This window comes from Montipora foliosa, chromosome 6 (genome assembly GCF_036669935.1).
Source record: "Montipora foliosa isolate CH-2021 chromosome 6, ASM3666993v2, whole genome shotgun sequence".
Classification (NCBI taxonomy): Eukaryota; Metazoa; Cnidaria; class Anthozoa; order Scleractinia; family Acroporidae; genus Montipora; species Montipora foliosa.
Window position 1 is genome coordinate 14,758,696 of NC_090874.1, and position 18,253 is coordinate 14,776,948.

At 41.2% G+C, this 18,253-nt stretch overlaps 2 protein-coding genes across 2 annotated transcripts in view; both read left to right on the plus strand.

The window, feature by feature from the left end:
• LOC138006791 (STAGA complex 65 subunit gamma-like) overlaps nt 1-1,037 on the plus strand; it is an 11,174-nt gene extending 10,137 nt beyond the window's left edge. Inside the window, exon 11 of the mRNA XM_068853357.1 lies at nt 1-1,037. This exon is cut by the window's left edge and continues 65 nt beyond it. Coding sequence (XP_068709458.1) covers nt 1-4 — 4 coding nt within the window. The 3' untranslated portion in view covers nt 5-1,037.
• A 2,899-nt stretch (nt 1,038-3,936) lies between these two features.
• Nucleotides 3,937-14,783, plus strand: LOC138006793 (nucleolar protein 56-like). Its single transcript, XM_068853358.1, has 8 exons — nt 3,937-3,989; nt 4,081-4,282; nt 5,476-5,842; nt 7,367-7,554; nt 8,434-8,585; nt 10,346-10,446; nt 12,466-12,614; nt 13,519-14,783. The coding sequence occupies exons 1-8, from the start codon at nt 3,987-3,989 to the stop codon at nt 14,319-14,321; spliced, it is 1,965 nt and encodes a 654-aa protein (XP_068709459.1). The 5' UTR covers nt 3,937-3,986; the 3' UTR covers nt 14,322-14,783.
• Nucleotides 14,784-18,253: the final 3,470 nt, after the last annotated feature.

Genomic DNA, 18,253 nt, shown 5'->3' on the forward strand with positions numbered 1-18,253 from the left:
TTAAATGACATGAGAGCATTGATCGACCCATTGCCTGACTGGCTTTTGCACGCGCTCTTTGCTGAAACTGGAAAATTTGTTTAACGAAAGAAACAGTGGTGGAACTATAGCTTTGGTTAGTCCACGAAGCGGGTCATTCAGTCTCAAGCAGAAGTCGCACAGTCAGAAAGAAAACTGTCGAGGGCCCCATGCACGTACGTCTGGCAAGAGAGGATCTCTTCTGGGCTTAGGCTTCATGCACAATAGCTAACGCGCTTTCAAAATCCCCCCTAATCGTCTCGGCGAAAACGAAGGCAGAGGCAGATAGTGTTTCATCCACATTAGTGTTTTCATGTCGTTTTCACCCATACATGCCGGCAACAACGCAAAAAAAGGTTGGAAAAAAAATGATTGTAACATTTTCGCACGCGCTTTCGTCATTAATTTTTAAGTTTTCCTGTTTACTTAGCCTTACTGATGCGTTTTGACAATACTTCTACGCTCCAATTTCATCGTTTTAATTACTTCTTAGTTTTCAAAGGCCTAACCCTAACCCTAACCCTAACCACAAACACTGAAGAAAGGAAACTAGATGTTTTCGACAACCGATGCCTTCGCCGTATCCTAGGAATAAAGTGGTTCCACCGTGTTTAAGGAACACTGCAGTCAGGGAACGAACAGGTCAGACTCCAGCATCTTTCCTCCTTAAGACTAGAAGACTAAGATGGTTTGGCCATGTCAGCCGATTGGTCAGGAAGGACTTCCAAAGCCTTATCGTAATGGAGAGCTAATTATGCAAAGCGAAGAAGGAAAGTGATGCAAAACTAGCCGGAATGGATCAGGATTTGGAGTCAACGGCAGCTGACTGGAGGCACAATGGCGGGACATGCTCGCACTATTGGTGTCTTAGCACCGCGTTGCAGAGATGATTTCAAAGGCCTTTCCGTTATTTGCCTACCCAAGCTAAAACTGGAGCTTTTTGGAGATTATGCATTCTAAAGAGTCTTCACCATTAAATTCAAAATAAAGTCTCAGATTACGTCGGTGTTTTCAGGCGTATATTGGTTCTCTATTCTGCTCCGTGAGGTTTTTCTCCGGGTATTTCGATTTTCCCCTCCCCCAAAAACCAACCTAACAATTGATTTGATTTCATTTCTATGCAGTATCCTCAATAGACCATTTTCGTATTCTCAGTATTGGACTGGAACTAGCTTGCAATGGAGGCTAATGCGGGGAAATCTATTCAAATGCAAGTACTTTTTAATATATTCCCCCCGCAGTAGCCTCGATTGCAAGCTAGTCCCAGTCCAATATATGGTCTATCAGTGCTCTCGTGCTAAAATGCATTGCTGTGCACGGACCCTTAAACGACTCTAGCCTACGAGCAGGCTCTCTCTTTCGCGAGATGCTAAAAGGACTCGGGCTGTTTAACGGACTCTTTCAATGCAGTGTAAGCACTGATTTATTCTTTCTGACCTTCAAGGGTACCCAACGAGAAAATTAACCCAAAATCCTTTGCTTACTACGGAAGGTACAAATAAATTGGTGTTGTTGCAAAAGTGTCAACAGCTAAATGAATTAGTAAAGGGGGAAGCTCGACGAAACTGTGAGGGATCGAAACAACAAGATTAGATTGAAATTAAAAGATAAGCTAGACACACGAGAGGAAGGAAAGACAACGCAAGAACTTAAATTCAGTCGAGCCAAAAACAATTGTAATAGAGACAACCTTGTCAAATAGTCAGCAACTAACCATCGTTAGTTTCATTAGTCAAATGGGGTGCCCCCTGCAGGGGCAGACCACGTTATAAAATGGGGGCCGTTTGTTTTTCCTCGTATTCACAAATTGTAGCGTTTGTTATCATTGGCTAGTTTCTGTAAATAGAAAATAAAACGGAATATTTTAGAGGCCACTTGTTCATTCTACGTCATCCATATGTCATGGTCATACTACGTCATTCACAAGTCATGGTCATTGTCACTTTTTGTGTTCTCTTCGTTTGTTTCCCGAAATCGGAGGTATACGAAAGAATTTCTACTGTCGATCGCCTGCAGAGGTTTCGCTAAAGGTTGAATGTTGACTTTCTGTTTAAGCCATTAGTACCTGTTGCAGCTTTCATATCGTCGTTATCTGTTTCATGAAAAGTATGTCGTGTTTTGTGTAGACTGCAAAACAGTCGGTTTTCGAATTCTTGAGCAAAGCGCGCGAGCTTCACACGCGTGTGAGGCGAGATAAAAACCGTATTTATAGCGTCTCTCCCCAGTCTCACTCCTCGTTTTTACCCTCGCTCTAGACCTTTCGCTTAAAAAGACGCATACGGCTGTTTTGCAGTCTATGTTTTGTAGGAGGTTTTATAGGTCACACAACGTGTCAAAACTACCGTAGTACTACAGTGTAATAGCAACGAATGATCCCCCGAAAATTGAGTTTGTGATTCCTTTTGAATTGGATAGAGTCAACTTTTGTGCTTGGCGTTCACATCAATCACGTGCTTCTCTGTAATCCTTCCGCTATGTTCTCTTTTTCCTACCTTAGATATTCATGTGACTTGTGGGTCTTCATTGTTCAATACTTTCTTAAAATACGATTTAACGACACAAAAAGTAAAATATGATTTTTTAATATACAAATACGTCAAACGTTTGCGAGCTAAGACAATTACTTGATTTTTCCCGCCAAAGCGCTCCGGTAATCTACCAAAAATGCTGCCAATCAAAATGAACTTCTACTTTCGGCGAAAATGTATGATGCCAATATCTCTGGAAATATTTGATCATTTTACATACTTTTTTTGCGATCTACTGGTGTGACCCTAACCGTTAACTTAAAATCCAAAACAATTTCGGAAAAATTTCTCCCTTGAATTAAAGTGCCTCTTATCTTTTCGTCGACCAATGAAAATATCAACCATAGTCAAATCAAATTTTCCAATTTTTGGCTGTAATTTCAAGAACTTCAAGTCTCGTACCCCTTCTTATTGTGCTTTTACCGTTTTCCGTTTTCCCTCAACAGGTATACATTTAAAAACACCCTCTCCAACTTATTAGTTTCATGATGACAGATCATACTGTACACTGACTTACAACTGGTCTGAACTGTAAAAATGAAAGAAGAGGTTTGAGCTGATACAACACCCGCGATATCAATAACAACTGCAGCCTTGGACAAAATTGTTGAAACATTTTGCAATATCTTGCCCTCCCACAACGTTGTTTTGCCAAATGGGCTCAGAAACTCGGGTGCAAACAATATTGTGAGGGAAGAGTGAGCCGCGAAAGTTTCAGGTCTGTGTATTCTTGTACTGTTTCCAAGGAATTTTGAGACAGTGAGAGATTTACAGCCGCTGCCTGTTGCCTGCTTTGATCATTGAATCCCACGTGAACTCCTCATTGGCGTCTTGTTTCTTTTCTAAAATGGCGCGCACCTTTGTCGATCTTTTTTTCGCGTAACCAATTCTCCATTTCCCTTCGAAAGGTCGCAACGTAGGTTACTTTTAGCAAGTCCAGCATTCAGAGACCCATCGTTTCTTGTCAAAAACAAGTCAAAAGCAAGCGGTGGCGAGGTCTAAGATTTCGGGTCTTCGATTTAGATCAGTGGGTCTTCGTTTTAGACCATAGGGTCTTAGGTCTTAGGTCTTCGTTTTTGGGTCTTCGTTTTAGAAACACCCCCAAGCATTGACGCAATAAAGCTGTTATCATGGACCGATTATTACGTTCACTGATTTTCATCGCTCCTTATTTTATTAATTTTAGTAAGTAAGTAAATAAGTTAGTAAGTCAAATTTTAGATGAAGCTAACGGACAGCTACAAGTCCTGGAACATGACGATGTGTTTGTCTTATTGAAAGAGAGTAACTTCCTCCCATAGTCTATCTTTCCTTGCGTTACTTCCTTCCGGAACTGCTTTGTGCGCTTCAGTCCAGTCCCAGTCCATCAAGGAAGTCCGTCCGTGTGTTCTGGGAATCTGGGAACGATAGTTGCAACACGAGGATGCGAACAAATCCAAGATGGTGGGTGGTGAAGAGTTTTGCTGCTTGTGTTTTTTTATCTACCCTAGCGTTTTTTTCCGTTTAGTGCGAATTTGTTTGATTCCCCCTTTAGGTTCTTTATGTGTTGTATGAGCATGCCTCGGGCTATGCTATCTTCAAAGTCATTGGACAAGAAGAAATCGGCGTCTTGTTGCCAGAAGTTCAAGAATCGGTGTCAGATCTTTCGCGATTTGGAAAATTGGTTAAGTTGGCAGCATTTTCTCCCTTCAAATCGGGAACGAATGCATTAGACAACATCAACTGCGTATCGGAAGGTTTGTATCAAAATCTCAGAATATGAATTTTGCAACTAGTAAAGCTAACATAAAGTGCCCAAAACCGATCGTGCTTGCTAGTTATCCCGCTTCTATCATTACCACGTGTAAGACCTACTTTGTTTTGATAATGTTTCGCCTTGTCCTCCGCGAGATCTTTAGTTAAGAAGAATGTTCATTCTTCGATTATGTCTTCAGCATTTCAACCCGAGCTCAAGTATAACAGCGAGCCAAATCATCCCATGGATTCATCCCATGGATCCTATTATTTTCCTTGTATAATGATGGTGAAAATAAGCTTATGTATTTTGATGGTCGAAAGATCATCGCATTCAAGAGAGCATTTTAAGCAAAGAAGCCTGAGTCTAATTTGAAATGGCTGAAAACAACCCTGGACCATCCAAACCATTCCACAGCTACCTATCGGTGTACGAACAACGAAAGGGTTTCCCTCATTAAAATTTTTTAAAAACCTTATGTAGTAACTTTGGCCCTTGAGGACCTCAAAATAAAGAAATGAAATTCAAATACCTCCAACCACCTGGTATTGTTCGGTGACAAGGTTAGATTTAGTTATCTTGAATGTTGTTTTGGCTCTTTGTGTGATCTTTTGTTAACAAAATGAATGGTTGTGGGTTTTTTCCACTGCTAGTTAAGGTCTGTTTTCTTTTGCATTTGCTGGCTTGACGAGTGTGAGAAAAGAGACCTCTGGCATGGGTCAAAACTCAATGTGATAAGCATGCGTGACATAGCGACCTAATCCTCTCATGATACTTTGTGTTGTGTAGGCTCACTTACATGTAACAACAGGGAAATTACTGTAAAGGAATGGGAGGAACACAACGGGCTCAAGTCACCGTCAGCAAACATAAATGATTCTCAGGTGGCATGTGGTTTGAATAGTGCCGGTTGGATCAAAATGAGTTTCGACCCATGGCAGAGGTCTGTTTTCCCGTACTTGTCATCCCAACAAACGCAAAAAGAAAAGTGACCTGCTAGCAGGAAAGGATTTGCTTGGTTGGCTGTGAATTTTTTCTGGGTTATTATAGGTTATCATGGCCCATTGAAAGTTCTGGCACACTGTTGGAAGTTCTATTTTCTTGTTATTTGCGTGTACAGTACCATAATTTATTATTTGAATCTTGAGGAATACGCTTGATCTGGTTTGACTAAAAGATTGTGTTTGTTTTCAGGTATCATTCACGATGACCTCAAGACATTCTTGGAGGCAAATGTACCAACTGGAAAGAAGAAGAAAAAAGTTGTGTTGGGTGTGGCTGATCCTAAACTGGGTGCTGCCATTCAGGAGTCTGTTAATATTTCTTGTGAATCTGGAGGTGTGGTTCTTGAGGTACTGAGGGGTGTTAGGTTTCACTTTGAAAAAATGATCAAAGGACTTACTGGTCCAATGGCAGCCAAAGCCCAGTTGGGTCTGGGACACAGTTACTCCAGAGCTAAAGTGAAGTTTAATGTCCATCGTGTGGATAACATGATCATTCAGTCCATTAGCTTGTTGGACCAGCTTGATAAAGACATTAACACCTTCTCCATGAGAATCAGGTATACCTGTGCCTTTTCCTAAACTGTGAATTCTTAGTGGTAAAGTTTAAGTTAAGCTAATTTGTATTCTTGTCATCATTGGTTCCACAGGGACATCAATACTAGTGGAAGACCATTAAACACAGAAATAAAGTAGATTTAAACTGCTACTAAGATAAAAAAACCAGCTCTTGTTTTTCTTCACATTTTGAAAGTATTTGCGTTGATTGCTCAGTAGGCGGAATTTTTTGTAGTAATTTCAAGAGGAAGACTACTTATTTTAACTCCACTTTTTTCATTTAACGGTTCACCATTACTGGGTGCGGTTCCGACTGATAAGCTTTCAGTCATCTGGATCGAGGAGAAAGTGACGTCAATTACTATAATAGTGCCTTTCTGAGAACAGAAGCTGTTTCTCAATAAATAATAGTATTACCCATTATCTAATGTTCCTAAGCTTCTTGGCATTTTTGTTGATGTCAACATTTTGATGAAGTGGGTGGAGAGAAGAGTTCATCTTTAATGTGGCTAAATTTTCTAACACCTTTTTCCTGTTATCAGGGGTTTTGTTGACAAAAAGCCTAGCTCAGTCCATTAAAGGAATCCAGCCAATTTATTTTGGAACATGAGGCTAGAGAAATGCTCTAGACTTAATGGATTGGCTGAATTTCATGAGGTAAAGGGCCTCTTTTAGTCAGCTTAACAAGGCTTGAAATAGTGTCTCCTTTTTTCAAACAAATAAACATATTCTGTCCTTAGATACAGTTAGGGTAATCATATCAAGGCGAAATTTGGCCAGGTTATTATGTACCCATCATATCTTTCTCACATCGCAGTTTCCTCCAAAATAATGTTACCATGGCAATGATAATCCATTTCTTTGAGCCTTAAAATCAACATATAATTGTCTTTTTTGAAAAAACGGGATGGTGAAAACTTCCCATGTAGTGTTACCAGATAATGTTTAAAATAATCTCTAAAATATTTAAAATTCAACAAAATTTGTAGGCCAGTTTTTCAGAAAAATCAGTTTTTATGAACTGTCTCTTTCTTTTCACCCACAGAATTTTTTAAATTTGAAAGACAACATTTTAAATTAATCTAAGCTAACATGCAAAAAAGGAAAAAAAATTACAATCCAGAAGCAGAGATATAACCAAGTAAAGTTGCAAAATCAGGAAAAATGAGGGGATTACAAGATCAGCATTTGCGCATGCATCACCTGCTCATTCAAGACCGTGCGTGAGTGGAGCCACAGGCCAACACACAGGGATTTAAGTGACCATTAAACCGTTTGTGTAGAATTGTCGTAGTTTTCATGAATAGGAGATGTCTGTTTATATTCCATGTATATAGGAATTAGAACTGAAAGGTGACCCATTTTCAATCGAGCTGACGCAAGCAGCTCTTAGAATTGCGTGTGTCGCTTATGCACGCGCTCTCAGGAGAAAACCCTTTCGAGCCTCCTTAAATAAGGGCCTGTCAGGTTACACTGGTCATTGATGGAAATTGCAATATTTTCATTGCTGATTTGTTTAATTTCAGAGAGTGGTATTCATACCATTTTCCTGAGCTTGTCAAGATTGTTCCTGACAACTACATGTATGCAAAAGTGACTAAGTTCATTAAATCACGAAAGGACCTCACAGAGGACATAATGGAAGGCCTAGAAGAGATTGTCATGGATTCAGCCAAATGCAAGGCAATTTATGATGCTTCCAGATCATCTATGGGTGAGATTGACTGGGCTGCAGTACTGAAATCTCTTCAATAATTATTATTGTTTACATGTCTGATTAATTGAACAGACCAGCATAAGTGCTTGTCTTGTGTGCAGATCAAAGATTATTCCTCTTTTTTATAAATGAGATGGAAAAATCTCTCTGAGGAAAGTTTGACGATATTGTGGGAAGTGACCCACCACACCAAGCCTGCTCTTCCAAAAATTCAAAGACTTGCATTCTTTTATCGGACAGTGCATCACATGGCTAGTTTTCATCATACATACTCTAAACTACAGGGGAAGATTCACTTTTTCCCTCATTGAAGCTGCAGCTGTTCCTACGGTACACACAAGCTTGTTTGCTATATGCAGATTATGTCGGTTTTACAAGTCAACACTTATATCAACGTGTCGAGGGGCATAAATGATCGGTAATCGGCAATCATGTGAGAGAACAACATGGAATTGCTCCATGTGAAATCGCAAAGAACTTAAGGGTCCTGAGGAAGTGCTTGAGCAAGTTCGATTGTTTGATTTTTGAAATGGTTTTTATTCAGGACCTCAAGCCAAATTCTATCTGTGCAAAGCTGTTTGCTTAACACTTCCAATAGTTTTTCATTCTTTTCACCTCTTATTTACACTTAATTTTTGCATTCTGTTATTTTTATTGTTCGTATGTAAATACTTAGCTTTTACCTTCATTCCATTGTTTCAGAAATTGTATATATGTGAAAATTTTATTCACAAACTCTAACTTGAAAATGACCGTGGAGCGGTCAATATTATTATGATAGAGCATTAAAAGTTGGCCGCGTAGTGAGATTGCAATGCAGGTGCTTGAAGCATTTGACGCAAAGCAACGCAATAACTGGCTCTCATAAATTTATAGGGATGGATATATCACCGTTCGACTTAATCAATATTCAGGCATTTGCATCAAGAGTGATTGCCCTGGCAGAATACAGAAAAAGCCTTCATTCGTATTTAATCTCCAAGATGAATCAAGTGGCTCCTAACTTGTCTGCCCTTATTGGAGAACAGGTAATGGGAATTACTGGCATGTGATTGTATAAGCCTGGACTTCATTAGTGATGCAAGCATAAGAGCAAGCAAAATGCATGTGCATTCACATGTCTGTAAACTTGTTGTTTTAGAAGTGTCATTTGTCTTGACAAAAGGTACTGATTTTGCATAAATTATGTCTCTTATGCTTGCATATGCTTGTGTGCCATGTTGAGGACCAGGTGTGTGTCTATAGGTCACCTTCAAAAATACCGTAATGTTTTATTTTTGCCCTTCAAAGTTTTGCATAAGCATTGCTTTTATTTTCTCTTGGGACGATGGGAAGTCCCAAGAGAAACTGGAAACAATGCTTATGCAAAATTTTGGAGGGCAAACAAAGAGTATTTTGCAGCTCTTGAAGTTGCAACCAATACAGTTGCATTTGTGACTGAATTTTTTTTCCCTTTGAAAGGACATTATAAGGACATTTCCGGAATGAGAAGTGAAAGCCAAAATTAGATGCTACGAAAGTTATGGGCGTTTAAAGTGAATTTCCTACTCTCATACAATCATAGGCAAAACCGTTGGGAAGGTTAGCACTTTTGACGTCTTCTTTGCTTCTCCCGCCACCCCCCTGATTCAATATTGTGCAAAACTGAACGGTTTTAGTGGGAAATTGTTGTGTTACCCTTAACATTGAATAGGGGGAGGGGAGCTATATAAGATAAGGGGAACCTGGTTTTTTTGCGTGTTAACAGTAGTGGGTTGAAATACAGCTCTGGTGCGGTTCATTTATGTAACCTTCCCAACTACTTTTGTGTGTGATTGTAGGTTCAGGCAAAATACGACCCGTTATGTGTTATCATAATAAATTACGTGTATTATTGTTATGAAGGGCATTAAACTACATGTAGGTCTCTTCTTTATGTGCACTGCAACAAAAAAACGTTGTGATATTGCAGTTAAGGGCAGCTTATTTTACTAAAAGATATTTTTGACTTAGCCAGACATTTTTCAGAATATGTCACTGTTGTAGTCACTGACAACCCAGGCTGCTTTCATTAGGGCACAGACTTTTTACTTAAGAATCTTTGGATAGTAGAGCTAATAGCCCAACTGTTATCATTATGACAATAAGACCCCTTAAAGGCAGGAATGCATATCACCGGGTGGTTTAGAGGTAAGGGGTTGTGTACATGGTGGATCATCAAAGCAGCATATGATTGTTTTTTGTGTTTAATTTAAATGTAAAAAGTTGTTCTTCGCCCAAGTGTCCAGTGGCAATGTTAGAGAGACCCGAAACCATAAAAGCTTCTTTCACTCAGATGGTCCTGGCACAAGAAAACACAGGTTGCCGGGCGTTCATCCACGTCAGTCAACTAATAGTTAACGCATTATTCTTCTCATAACCCCGATCAAAATGTGCACATGTGAACCAACAGAAGAATAGGTTCTTCCTAGTTCAAGCATCTTCTTCCCTCCATGTGAACAGCCCCTAACTCGAGGAAAGAATTTGATGTCACAAATCGAATTTTTTGGGGGGGTGATTCCTTTTTGGTGTCAGTCTCTTTATGCTAGCTATTTAAATGGTTTACAAAAATTTGGTTTTATCAACGGAGTTGATGTAAATTGGCCACCGTACAGAGATTCTAAAAGCTGACGTTTCGAGCGTTAGCCCTTCGTCAGAGCGAATTGATAAAACCAAATTTTTGTATACTACTTCCCCACCGACGCAGCACCACAGTTTCTTTAGAAACTACCCCCTTCATTCATTTATTTAAATGGTTGTCTTGTTTCAGGTGGGGGCTCGATTAATTTCTCATGCTGGAAGCCTGACAAATCTTGCCAAGTACCCTGCTTCAACAGTCCAGATTCTTGGAGCCGAAAAAGCCTTGTTTAGGTGAATACCCACTCTGAAACGTCCGGAATTCGTAACAGAGCAGTTTTTTATTAGACGCTGTTAACCCAAACCGGAAAAAATTATCATCTACTTTCGATCAAAAATGCTTTCAGCTTTTTAGCTACAACTGTAATGGACGAAGGAGCCTGATTTCTTATCTGGTCAGCAGTATTTTTACAGCAATCGAGGATCGGTGTTTTCTGGAATATCTTACTCATCATTTATCCTCGTTTGAGGATAACCGGTGTTACGCCTGTCAATGGTTCAATATCACTCACATATACACCGGCGGTTGGATCAGGGGCACCCAACGTCAACTTTCAGAAAATATCTGTTCGGAAGACGATTTGAGATCTAGAATTTTCGGAACATTTGTTCTGAAATTTCTTGCTTTCCCGCCTGTCCTAGGATTTTAGAACATCTAAAACATGGTATGATTGCCCATTTTTAACGGATTTTTACCCTAAAAAGCTCACCTAGAATTTTCGGGAGCTTTATTTCTGGCTGAAATTTTCGAAAAGGTAAGTTTTGATCCCTATAATTTTCGGATCACTAGACTTTCAGCTAGGAAATCCGAACAGATAAAATAGGGGATAAAATAGGGGATAAAAATATGCCTATATCTACCGTTTAAATACCAAAATACGTTTAACAATGCTATGTTTAAGTGGTTTTGAACTATATTCTCGTTGGGTGCCCCTGTTGGATCGCCAAGGCATTCCCGTCTCTCATTCATCCACAGTCTTGCTAGAAGACTAGATTAATGGAAAGGAAAGAAAAGGAACGTAGTGTGTAGTCGTTCTAGCGCTGGAGCGCTAATTGGGAACATTGTAAACTGAAATTACTATGAATGCAAATCAAGTCAAATGTTGGTTTGGCAATGGTAATGGTTTACAGCTGTTTCGAGAAAGGTTGTCCAAAATAAGCATAATAGCGTACGTGACAATGCCGAAAGGCATTGTGGTAAACTATCAGTTTGAGTCAACGAAAACATGACGGCAATGCTATCGAAAACCTCACCTAGAAATACATGCTCATGTTTTCGTTACTGACATTGAGATATGAGAGGGTTTCAAAATTCAGTCAAATGATCCCGGCCATGAATTTGTAACAAGGAGTTAGGATTCACAGAGAAAGGAAGATTTTGACGACTTTAACCTTACTTATCTTATGTCACGTTTTGCAGAGAAAGTTTGAGAAATGTACCAAAAATCGTGGCGCACGTGCAGAGCTATCGTTTTTGCTAATGAACCTATTTGTTTTTGGACGTGTTTTGGTAGCTTGATGGCGGGAGAGAGCTTCAACATAAGTCTGTGCGTACTGCCATATCCTAAGAACTCTTTCATCCAAATATCTCGCCATCATAGGTCTTCACTGTACGGTCGTGGCATCTTCGATTCTGGGCGTTCACTACATCTTGAATACTATCTTTCGGCATTGTTGCGAAAGCTCTTACGCTTCTTTTGGACAACCATTCTCGAAACAGCTGTATATACCGCAGATATCATCTACAGTGTCATCGCGGCTTACATGTCTTTTCTCTGGGGTGAGATCGAACGTCAGGCTGTAAAGGCGCCTCTTGCAACCGCTATCAGTCCATATTTGATCTCACCCACCCACCCAACCCTATGAATGTGAAAGGAGAACAGACCACAACACTGGAGCAGAGGTATTCCGCCTACTCATCACGAACGGTGTGTGGGTTCTTTAATGTCCTACAGTGTTGCCTACTAACATGAAGGGTTGTGAGACGGGTCATACGGTTTATAGTCCTTATTCGAGAACACTTGAAAGTCTAACCATTTGCAGATGAAATTACAAAGGCAGCACTTTCTGCTCAGTTGGTGCGTTCGAGGTTTGAACCCGCGATCTCAAGCACGAAAGCCCGATTCTTGACCAACTTTTCACAGCAAACCGTTAAACGGGAACGTACTATGTCAAATGAAAGATGAAAATCCCTCACTTTTGCTACTGTTATTTTTAGTCAGAAATATTATTTTGTGTTGTGTTTGTTCGCAGAGCGCTCAAGAAAAAGGGGAACACTCCAAAGTACGGGCTCATTTTCCACTCGTCGTTTATTGGTCGCGCTAGCGTCAAGAACAAGGGCCGAATCTCAAGATACTTGGCAAATAAATGTTCCATCGCCTCAAGAATTGATTGCTTTTCAGGTGATATGACCGTTCAGTCCTGTGGGTAATTGAAGCAAAAACGCACGAGACGAGTACAAATATTCCGCGATATTGTGCATTTAATGAAATAAGTGTGTACATTGAAAAACTAGATCATTGGATAATGCAATTCCAGAGTTTTGACTGGGTTAGCCATCCGACGTCACAGTGGCCATATTGGATGGTATGAGCGATAACTTGTCTCTTCGCTGGGAACTAATCTTTATTATTGTGCAAATTCTGCGAAAAGAAATTCTATTGTATTGCCATGCAAGATGGCCGTCGTGTCACGTGGGTGCAGACCAAGAATATGAGCTATTATACAGTGCTCTACAAATATCAGTAACTTTATTTTGTTTTTTACAATGAAGTAGGGACGATTTATCCACAATTTGTGGGCGGTTTTAATAACAATTATTCCACTCGCACTTGTTGGATATGAGATGATCAGCCAACTCGGCGCTACACGCCTCGTTGGCTATCTATCGTCTCATTTCCAACGTGCGCTCGTGGAATAATAATTGTTAAATAATTGAAGGGCGAGTTGTAGACGAAAGGTGGAAGTGATCATCGCACTTATTTGGACAATTTAGCGAGAAAATTGCGTAAATTTTTCAGATAAGTGCGAGAGTGACTTCTATCTTTCGTGGTACGTTCAGTTGTTTGTGAAGTTGCCGGACCAACCACATTTCTTCACAGAGCGGGAGTCACGTAAGAACTGCCATAAATTATCTGGAAAAGTTCTTTGTACAGTATTAAAAGACCGGTCAAAAATCGTAAAAATGCTTTGCGTTACGGCACGCCAAAACATCTACTAAGGTATGTTTAAGTAATGACCAATAATAGGCTGTATAAACTGGGTTTTTTGAACATGATTTGATTTCTTATCGTTATCCTTTTTCAGAAACACAATCCAGTGTATTCGGTCAAAAGTTACACGAGCAAATCGAAGAACGACTAAAGTTCTACGACACGAACGAAACACCACGCAAGAATATTGAAGTTATGAAGGAAGCCATCTTGGAGTTTGAGGAGAACAGCGGAATGACAAACGGAGATGTGAGCGAAAAGAAGAAAAAGAAGAAGGTAAAGAAGAAGAAAGAAACAGAGCAGGCTGTTAAACAAGACGAGGAGGAAGAACGACCGACAGTGAATGATTCCGTCCTCGTGGAAAACGCCCATGAAGAAGAGAGCAGCAAGAAGAAAAAGAAGCAGAAGAAGGAAGACAAAGGAGAAAAAAGAAAAGCCGAGGAAGAAGAACAAGAAGAAGAAGAAGAAGAAGAAGGAGGAGGACTAAAGTTCTACGACGCGAATGAAACACCACGCAAGAATATTGAAGTTATGAAGGAAGCCAACTTGGAGTTTGAGGAGAATAGCGGAATGACAAACGGAGATGGGAGCGAAAAGAAGAAAAAGAAGAAGACAAAGAAGGAGAAGAAAGAAAAAGAGCAGACTGTTGAACAAGAAGAGGAGGAAGAACAACCGACAATGAATGATTCTGTCCTCGTGGAAAACGATGAAGAAGAGAGCAGCAAGAAGAAAAAGAAGGAGAAGAAGAAGAAAGACAAAGGAGAAAAGAGAAAAGCCGAGGAAGAAGAACAAGACGAGGAGGAAGAGGAGATTGTTCAAGCTGTCGCAAGTGAAGAGCCCGAAGAACCGGTGAAGAAAAAGAAGAAAAAGAAGAGGAGAAGTGAGGGGGGTGAATAGTCTGCTTGGTCAATTAAAGTGCTTTTCATTGACGTGTCCAAGAGTAATTTCGAAATTTCTTTTACTTTGGATAAATAAGCAGTTGGGCTTAGATGTCTAGCCCCATAGAGGCGATAATATTGCCTATAGTGACATGCCTTCGTGCCCCTTTCCGAGCTCTGAATCGGCTGCACCTTTTTGCTTTGCCTATGATTACCTCGTTGAAATCAGTGCGTCAGCTTTGATTAACCAATTTTGCTTGACACTCGATTGGAACCCGGTTATAAATCTTGGCCCTCAGCAAGTCGAATGGGAGAGTTCCTTTTAAGCAATCGATGTAAATTACTTCCAGTCCAAAGTAAGGCAGTTTGTTTTTATGTAAAATATTGTTACTCTAAGTTGGCGAAAAGGACATTAATTTTAACCCTCATTTTCGAATCTGGTCACCAGAAGAATAATTAAACTCGCATAGTGGTTCCTTCAGTTGTTTCTTACAGCATTGGTGTGCTCTTTTGCCATCTCACACAATCGAAAGTCGACCCTATGTGATTTGCTGCCCTCTGGGGGAATTAATTAAAAGGTCTATAGTATTTGAATTTTGACACCCTTGCATTCGGTTACTGGAAAAGTCCTTGAAATTTATCGGGCTTGGCTTTTTGGGGAGTTTAAGCAAAGACGACGGCTACGGCAACGATGATGCCACAAAGCAAGAATATCATTGGTTAAGAAAAGAAAATACTCGTGCTGCACATGCAGCCACAGGCTCGATTTCCAGCCGTTTTGTGAGTGTGGTTGACATCCTCCTCCCAACGAACGACTGGATCACGTCGTTTGTCCGTGACGTAGCACCCGTCGCAATACTTTATTTTGTTCTTGGCGGGCAGGCGACTTTCTGATTGGTGGAAAATACAATTGGCTGGACCAGTGATCCAGCCATGGTTTGCGCGGAGGAACGCGGGCTCACAAAACGGTTGGTCAATCGAGCCTAGCGCAGCCCGAATTTCCGTGCATTCTTTGCAGAAAACAACTCGATTAGTGCGCGGCCTTGGTGCAAGAGGTCCCGAGTTCGATCCCCGGATCTCACATCCTTGTTTCGACTTCTTTCCTTTCAGTGTAGCCTAAGTAGCTTTAAATACCCTTAAAACGGAGCACTGATGGAAAGAGGGGGGTAAAATGAGCGCATCGTCGGCTTCCTGGGAGAATACCCTCAGGAGGGTAGAGGAATTACCGACGTTAAATAAGGTGTACCTTTACCTTTACCTCCAGAATCAAAACAACATCGTGAAATCACGACATTTTAGGTTTTGACGACAACGAGATCATGCAAAAATGAACCATCCATTTTCTATTTCTATTAAAACCGGTTGTACCCCTACAGTTGTGTAACAACCGCGAGTCTTCTCTGTTTAAATGCCGTTTAATAACATAAGCTATCACTTTGCCGACTACATCTCACAACGTGGCACTACAAAAGACGATACTTATGCACATGTGCAAAACTGAACTATACTGGAATTGTTGGAATGCTGGACTGGATATTACATTTCTCCCTTTTTCTAGAGACGGTCTTTTCCTTAAATAAAACGCAACTAGAAAACAATGTCCCAAAATGTCCAATGTTCTACGCTTAAACAGAAAATGTTCAGGGCATATAAATGTCTATGTCCAGTGAGCATAAGCTTAGTACAGTCTAGGTAACATAGTCTTTCAGATAGTCTGGTCGCCTCCGATCACGCCTTGGTCTGGCTACAGCTGCTGAGGACTCAGTTGGTTTGTTCTGTTCCGTTTTGTCACTGCTGTTGGTTTCGACCATTTCCTCTGTGCTGGAGATAATCTCCTCTTGGACTGACTGAGGGTTGGCATTCAGCAGGATTTTCTCTCTCCAATCCTCTGTGGTCGGTTCTCCTTCCCGGTCGTCCCACTCTTCACTGGCATTGTCTTGGACCAAAGCGTTGGCAATCTTGAACTGGTTTGCGTCCCGATACACTTCCCGTCCATCTGTGATTCGACGTGCGGCAATGCTTGATCCGTCGGTTCGGATTACGGTGTAGAAAGCTGGTTCATATGCTGTGGACCATTTGTTCCTCTTCTTTTGCTTCAACAATACATGATCTCCTACAATGAAGTTGTGTGCCACGGTGTTCCTGTTCTCAGCATTCTGTTTGAGCTTCTCTTTGTATCTCTCATCCCTCTCATTGATGGCTGTGTCACGAGCATTCTCGCTGCTCTCCCTCGTTTGACGGTCTAATTTGGTTCTCACTTGTCTGTTCATGAGGGCTTCATAGGGTGCTATTCCGGTGGCAGGGTGTGGTGTTGAGCGGTAGCCTGTCAGCATTTCTTGAATAGCTATGCTGCTATTCCCGCCTTTAAGGTGGGTGATCTGCTCTGTCTTATTAAGCAGTTTCATGAAGCTTTCCGCTTCGCCATTAGCACGTGCATGTTCTGGGGTGACTCGATGATGGTGGAATCCCTCTGTTTTAGCGAACTCTGCAAACTCTCTGGAATTAAACGGTGGTCCGTTGTCACTTTCCAGCTGTCTTGGGGTGCCATGAGTGGCAAACATTGTTTTGAGCTTTTCCTTGGTTGGTTGAAAAGCTGTTGAGTGGGTCTTCGCGACTTCAGGATATCTTGTTCTCTTGTCTATGGCTACTAGATTATAATGGCCATCAGGGTATGGTCCACTGAAGTCTACAGCTATGACATCCCACGGTTTCTTGGGTATGTCTGTGACTTTGATGGGTTCCTGCCTGTGCTGCTTTGTGGTAACCTGGCATTCGTAACACTGTCCAATGATCTGTTCGATCATGGTGTTCATGGTTGGAAACCAATACTTTGCTCTTATCATTTGCTTTGTTTTGGTCGTTCCCAGATGTCCGAGGTGGTGTGCAGCCTTAATGACTTGTCTCTGCAGGCTTCTGGGGATGATGATCTGATTCATACGAAAGAGTAGGCCATCCACTGTATACAATTCATTCTGCACACTGTAGAATGGTGCAATGTCTGGGTCCTTTTTGTAACGTTCCCAGTCCCCGGTTAGTATCCTGGCGGACAGTTTTTGAAGTTGGGTATCTTTGCAAGTTTCTTCCTTGATCTGATCTACAACGACAGCATGCTCAGCTTTCAAGACATATTTGATTACTCTCTCTACAGCATCCTTTCCTTTCTCTGGCAATGGGTGTCTTGACAGGAAGTCAAGGGGGTCTGCGTCATCTTTTCCAGGCTCATAGATTAGCTCGAAGTCGACATCTTGCATTCCCATCACCCATTTTTCAATTCTCGGTGGGAGTCGCATGGCTGCCTTGTTAAACAGTGGAAGCAGTGGCTTGTGGGCAGTGATGATCTTGAATTTTGGTGCTCCAAGGAGGTAAATGCTGAGCCTGTTCTTCGCCCAATGTACTGACAGGGCGTCTTTTTCTGTCTGGCTGTACCGTTTCTCCGTGTCGGTCATGGTACGACTAATGAAGTGAACTGGCTGGAGACCACAACCTGTCTCTTGGAAAAATCCGGCTGAGAGCCCTTCATGGAAACTGGCTTCCACTCTCACAACGATTGGTCTAGCTGGGTTGAAGTATGCCATTGTGCTTTCACTAGTTATGCTTGCTTTCAGGTTCTCAAATGCTTCATTCTCTTCCGCTCCCCATTTGAACTTTGTATCTTTGTGGGTTAGCTTTCGCAATGGTGCAGTTAGTGATGCGTATCTTGGGATGAACTTTGAAAGGTATCCCGTCATGCCAAGGAAACTTCGCACCGCTTCTTTTGATTTTGGTGGACTGCTTTCTTTGACAGCTCTGATTTTGTCTGGGTTTGGCTTTAATCCGTCTTTCGTGAATTTGTGTCCGTAGAACTCTATCTCCTCGACTCCAAACTGGCACTTGTCAGGATTGAATGTGATTCCAAAATCCATTGCTCTCTGCAGGACTGCTTCCAATGTCTTGTTGTGCTCCTCCATGTTT

Bases quoted from the DNA above. Each gene is read 5' to 3' on its own strand.
- LOC138006793 (XM_068853358.1), top strand. The intron at 7,555-8,433 runs GTGAGATTGACT...ATAAATTTATAG, and splicing joins TGCTTCCAGATCATCTATGG to GGATGGATATATCACCGTTC. The intron at 8,586-10,345 runs GTAATGGGAATT...GTCTTGTTTCAG, and splicing joins CTGCCCTTATTGGAGAACAG to GTGGGGGCTCGATTAATTTC.